The sequence below is a fragment of the Puccinia triticina genome, chromosome 11A (genome assembly GCF_026914185.1).
Source record: "Puccinia triticina chromosome 11A, complete sequence".
Classification (NCBI taxonomy): domain Eukaryota; kingdom Fungi; phylum Basidiomycota; class Pucciniomycetes; order Pucciniales; family Pucciniaceae; genus Puccinia; species Puccinia triticina.
This window is the reverse complement of record NC_070568.1, coordinates 2980645-2986652: the sequence shown is the minus strand read 5'-3', so window position 1 is coordinate 2986652 and position 6008 is coordinate 2980645. Positions and strand designations below refer to the sequence as shown.

Below are 6008 nucleotides of genomic sequence, written 5' to 3'. Positions count from 1 at the left end.
GACGTATCGAAGCTTGATGCGCTTCTCCTTGATGAGATCGCGAATGTGATGGAGTCTGAGGTCCATGTGCTTAGTGCGAAATCCATTTTGACTAACTTGGCTCATGGCAAGATCAATTGCCCCGCGATTGTCAATTGAAATGGTTGGCGTGAATTGTTGGTCGTCCAGGGTGATTTCAGAGATGAGGTTTGTGATCCACACCACTTCCTTGCTGGCGTCCGACAAAGCTTTTTATTCGGCTTCTGTCGAGGAGAGGGAGACAGTGCTTTGCTTGCACGATTTCCACAACATGAGGTGCGAATTGAGCGTGATGAGGTATTCAGTGTGAGATTGTCTTGAATCGGGACAGTTGGCCCAGTCCGCGTCTACAGAGGCTTGAAGCGGTGAGGGCAATGTTTTGCTGAAGAACAGGCCGTTGTTGCGAGTGCCTTTTAAGTAAAAAAAGAATTGAATCGCTGCCGAGTAGTGTGAGAGTCCGGGATTTTCCAGGTATTGAGACAGCTTGCTAACGGCGTAGGAGATGTCTGGGCGAGTTAGTATGCTGAGATAGTTGAGCAATCCTATCAAGGCACGGTAATTGATGTTTAATGGCGCGAGTTGGTTGATGTCTTCTTGGGTGGCTTGACTCAGGTGGAATTTAGGATTGATTGGGCATGAGGAGGGAGGCAGCTCGGCTACGTTGAACTCAACCAGTTTTTGTTCGATGTACTGGGCTTGATGGAGGATATAACCGGTGTCATGCTTCTCGAGTTTCATCCTGAGAAGAAAGGATGCTTCACCAATGTACTTGATGTGAAACTCCTGCTCCATCCTGGCGCGGAAAGTCGAGGGATCGCGGCTGATTATGACTAGGTCATCCACGTGAGCAAAGATCCACGTCGGAACACCTTCAGTTTTCCAGAAAACGCAGGGATCAGCAACAGAGATCCTTGGTGGCTACAAATACATCTTTTGGAGCTAGAACTCAGGCATTGGCCTTGCTCCCCTTGTGACCCCTTAAAGGATTGAGAGGATGGAATGCGGGAGCTTGGCTTTACAATGACATGTGTGTGAGCAGAGCTGGCAATGGCGTATGTGGAGGTGGGTGGTCCAGCACCTGGCTCAATGGTGAAGGTGGCTGAAAGTTAGAGCATTCAGATTTGTTTTCTAGATTTGCGGTTCAGATGAGTTTGTGGTTAGGTTAGCTGACTGAGGTTGCCTTCATGTGGGCAAACACATTTGATTGGTCAGTTTCAGGCTAAAGTGACCTTGTCAGCCTTAGAGTCAACTCAGCTGACCTAAAGTCTGCATTTTTCTACTTTTTACATATGAATTACTTCATATCTTTTTCATCTTAAGAGATAACCTTGTTTTGACTTCATATTCTGTTTTCTCATGCAATTTTAACCCTAGTTACAACTTATCATTTCTTTTTTAACCCTACTTTCTCCTTAAGTTCTTGTGTCAGCCTTAGAGTCAGTTCCTCCAATTGGGTCCCACGACTCAATGAATTACGATTGAGTCCCGCGACTCAATGAATTACAATAGAGTCCTGCGACTCAAATAATTACAATTGAGTCCCGCGACTCAATGAGAGGTATGGCGCGCATGCACAGTTGTGATGTGGCAGCGCTACCAGGCAATTGAGTCCCGCAACTCAATAAATTATGATTGAGTCCCGCGACTCAATGAGAGTTATGGCACGCATGTGCAGCTGTGACGTGGCAGCGCTACCAGGCGTGCCAACCACTTGTACATGTGTAATTATGTAAGCAAACTTTGATAATTTTTGAAGTCAGGATCTCCCTTGCCTGAGGAGGATCGACAGACTTCAGCACACCAGAACCACACCCCCGATAACCCCAGGATCACCACCAAAGAGATTACCACGCTCCTAGTATACCTACCGTCACAGGTGCCTAGGATATTGACAGTAGGTAACCTCTTTCACTGAACCTTGTTTATCTCAGATGTACAACTCTGTGTCTGCTTGATTTGCTCTTCTTTTGCTGGCCTTTGCCTTATCCTTGATCACAGGGCTGCCCCTGCTAGACATCATTCTTTTTCTGTGGTTTTTGTAAGAAATAAACCACAGAGGTTTCCCTTTAAAGAACCTTGACTATCCAGAAGGAAGCTAAAAAATTGTGGCTGGATTAAACTTGTCTAATCCAGAAGCCCTCTACGTTTCTTTGGTGAGAGGAGGCTGTTGCACTCTCTAGCACAGCTTGGCAGCACTCTTCTAAAGAGGTAGCATTGCCAGTGGACGTGCATTCCCACCAGAATAACCTTGAATATCTGCTTAATCTTGAATCTGCTCAGTCTCTCTCTCTCTCTTATATTTGTAGTTTCTTTATCCCAAGAAATCCAAATATTACCCCTCATTTTCTTGTGTCCTGTTGTCACTATAGAGACTCAGGCTCACAGACCTGAAATGAGCCAGAGACGGCTCTAGCAACACTGAAACAAATACTGTACACATAAATTATCATGGGGTTTTCTGCCAAATTGCACAGCAAAAAACCATTTTTGTTGGATTGCATGAGCCTGAATCTTATAAATAGGTCAGAAAATAATTTTCATTGGGATACAGACACGTGAAAAGATACATGCCTATAGTATACATTGCAGATATAGTATCTGTTTCAGCGTTGGCCCTAGCCTGAGGCTAGATTTCAGGTTAAGGCTAGCTAAATGTAGATGAACTTAGCCTGAAATCAAACCTGCGGTTTGTTGAGCCAGGGTTAGCCCAAAATTAACACAGTCCCTCCAAGGAGGTCGCGCGCAGTGCAACCTCTGCAGGAGGCACTTGCCTGCAAGCGTTGAATGTTGGCACAGGACTCCAGGAGGAACTCAATATTTTACCAAATTCCCAAAATTTTCATGCAGCCAGCCTCAAAAGCTTCCAAGTCTGCATCTTCCCAGCTTCCTGGCCAACACAAAGTTATTGGAATCAACGACCAAGAAGAAGAGTATGTTGATGTCAGTGATAGCAAATCTGTTCAATTCACTACCACTACTCAGGTGTTGAAGAGAAGCTGGGTCTGGAACCACTTCATCAAATCAAGTGGAGCAGGAAATGAGGTCATCTGTCAGGTTGAGTAGAAAAACGGAAAAATCTGCGGGGTGAAGTTGAAGAGAGATAAGAGTCAAAGTACAAAAAACCTCCACGGACACCTTTTGACAATCCACCATCTAGCAGATCCAAATATTATCAAGAAGACCAAGAAGTCTAGCCATATCCAAGTTTATTAAAGGCACCGTTTTTCCACAATTGAAAGAAAAAAAAAATCAAGGGTTCCCCCTGTAAATACATCAAATCACAACAAAAAAAAATCAAGGGTTTCCCCAAGATACAAAAATGAAAAAGAAAAATCCTGCAACTTTGCCTCTCAACAAACATACAAAGAAAATGCACAAAAATTTAACCACACTCAACCCAGCCTTCCAACAGCGGCAAAGCCGTGCCCCCAGGTTCAACACCCAGCCCGCGTCAAGCGCACAGGTCAAAAGTGATGGACGTGAAGGCCCCCGGCCCGCAGCAAAGGCTGCAGACCCGTGGGGGGCCCACTCTTTGCCCCTCAGACTGCGCACGCGCAACAGCAGAGGGGTTGAGGACGATGGATAGCTGGAAGTGCAGCATCTCCAATCACCTGGGGATTAATTGCAACAACAAGCCCCCCCTTTTATAAGCTCATGGCCACATAAATACATACTTGCCTCAAAAATGTCAACCTTGCCAGGCCAGGACACTCGCGCACGTCTATATTGCAACGCCACGCGGCGGCCCTCATAAATGTGACCAATCCCATGGCGACCACGCCAGCCACTACAATTGGATGCAAGACCACTGTGTACCCTTGCACCGCCATACCGTGCCCCTTGTACCTTTCCTGTACGTCGACTGGTCCAGTTGCTATATTTTACAGCCTTGACCAAACCAGACATTGAAATCAACCTTCTCACCCTTCACCAATCACAAGAATACAGGTTCCCAAACTTCCCTGCACACCAAACAATCTGTTTTTTGGTGACACTGACACCAGATGGCGGCCATCCGATGGGTCCTGGCAATGTTGAACAACACCTGACTGTCAGCGGCTGGATCCTCATCAAGGAACTCCACAATTCACTGCTTGCCAGGTTCAACAACAAGCTGCTCTCTGGGCCTGGCCGGCTGATCTTGCTCGCCTATATTCAATTGATTTCCCAGGACTACATGAAGCTCAACAAGCCCTTGTTGGCCCAAAAAGAGCTCTTGTTCTCCTTCGACCCTCTCCTTAGATAGCTATCTTCAGGAAGTGATGAGGCAACAAAGTGATTTCTTGGCAGCGGCGTCTTGCCCGGCTGTCTTGGCACTGACATGCAGAATTGACAGGTCGCGCACACCATCTTCAACACAACACGCTATCGGGCGGTGGACAACGAGCTGGACAAGTACGCGGGGCTTGTGAAGAGCGTGGGGCAGGCAATACTGGTGATATCAAAATGCAACAGTCTCAGCCAGCTCGGCGTCTCTTTTCCCGCTCCAACCCGGTAGGGACCTCGCCGGCAGACTCGACAGGAAACTCGGTGGGGAGGGAGAAGGCAGAGATGGGAGTGGCAGGCAACTTGGCTGGTAGAGATCCATGTCCACCTCAACAAGCTCACGCATAAAAAACTGCTTACCCTTGCCTTCCTTTACACATCAAAATTGATCACAATAGGTGACCAAAACAATGCTACTTCTTTAATATTTTTCTTATTGCATTTACTCATTTGTTGCTTGTGATTATTTTATATCATGCTAATTATCTTGCAATAAAAACAACCTGGTATCAGAGCGCAATGCCAGAGAAATTTCTGAATTTCTGTCTGTGCCAATAGGAATATCAAGACCCACATTGCACTAGAGAAGACATTTCAAAAACAGCTTCAGACAGGTTGTGATTTTTTTCTTGGGACTGTACATGTAGCTGAAAAAATGCAGCTGATGTTTTTTTCAGAGAAGTATGTATAACAGGCTACAGACACATTTTTTACTAGGCTAAACAAAGGATTCAGACAACAAGATATTTGGTGGATAACTGGACTAATGGGGCTTGAGATTTTTTCACAGCAGACAAGCAAGGTATTAGTATTGTAGAAGCATACATACATCACTTGAAGGAGTGCCTAGAGGTTGTATTTCCTGGGTTTTGAATCATGTGTGATTTGGTAAATCCCTCAAGTTACACCCCAACCACCACAGCCTTGAGTGCTGGGGGATTAGATCAGAAAACCATTATGGAAATGTGTCTTGGTTTGAAATGGTTATCAAGAACCATGAGGGGGAGGGGGCATGAGCTTGAAGTGCTGGATAGGTTGGAATCACAATGTTGGAGGTGTGTTGGGCAAAAAGACCAAAACTTTGCCCTTGCTGTGCACTCAAAAGCCACAACTTGAGCTCAATGAAAAATTTGGATTTTTCAAGCTTGAACAGAACCACAGTATATATTGTCACCCATGACTGGGGCCCTTTCAATTGGGCTGTGTACTCACTTGTTACCCTGCAGCGGCGAAGCCGCTTTGAACTCTAGTGGATATTGGAAGTTGGGCCAAGAAAGGTGAATGCAAGCCAAAGGTACATTGTTTTAACTTTCTGATTCTTATCATCTATATTTATTGAGATCAGGGTGTTGATAACTTGTTAAATCCCAAATCTTCAATCTAGGTGCAACTCAACAGTGAATCCCTGAAGAATGTGGTCGTTTACTTTTTGGCTGAATGCAACCTTTTGTTTTTGCTAGTTGAACAAAATTCCTTCCACAATCTGATCCGTCTCTTCAATGAGAGTGTGATGCCCCTAGTTGACAAGTTGAGTAGGACAAGAATTTCTACCCACCTTGCCTGTGTGCATCTACAATCTCAGGAAACAATCAAAGCGAGATATCTGAAGGAACAAGACACACTCTGTTTCACTCAGGATGCTTGGACTGCACCCAACTGTACCGCCTTCATGGCAGTAACGGCTCATTTCATCAACAAAAAATTCCAAGTGATGGACTTGACAT

At 45.4% G+C, this 6008-nt stretch overlaps 1 protein-coding gene across 1 annotated transcript; it reads left to right on the top strand.

Annotated features, from left to right (window-relative positions):
- Positions 1-1065: 1065 nt before the first annotated feature.
- PtA15_11A287 (uncharacterized protein) lies at positions 1066-4264 on the top strand (the record flags this gene model as incomplete). The annotated part of the gene is made up of 2 exons (XM_053161179.1): positions 1066-1123; positions 4023-4264. 2 exons carry the CDS (start codon positions 1066-1068, stop codon positions 4262-4264), a joined length of 300 nt encoding a protein of 99 aa, XP_053025152.1.
- Between the last annotated feature and the right edge of the window lie 1744 nt (positions 4265-6008).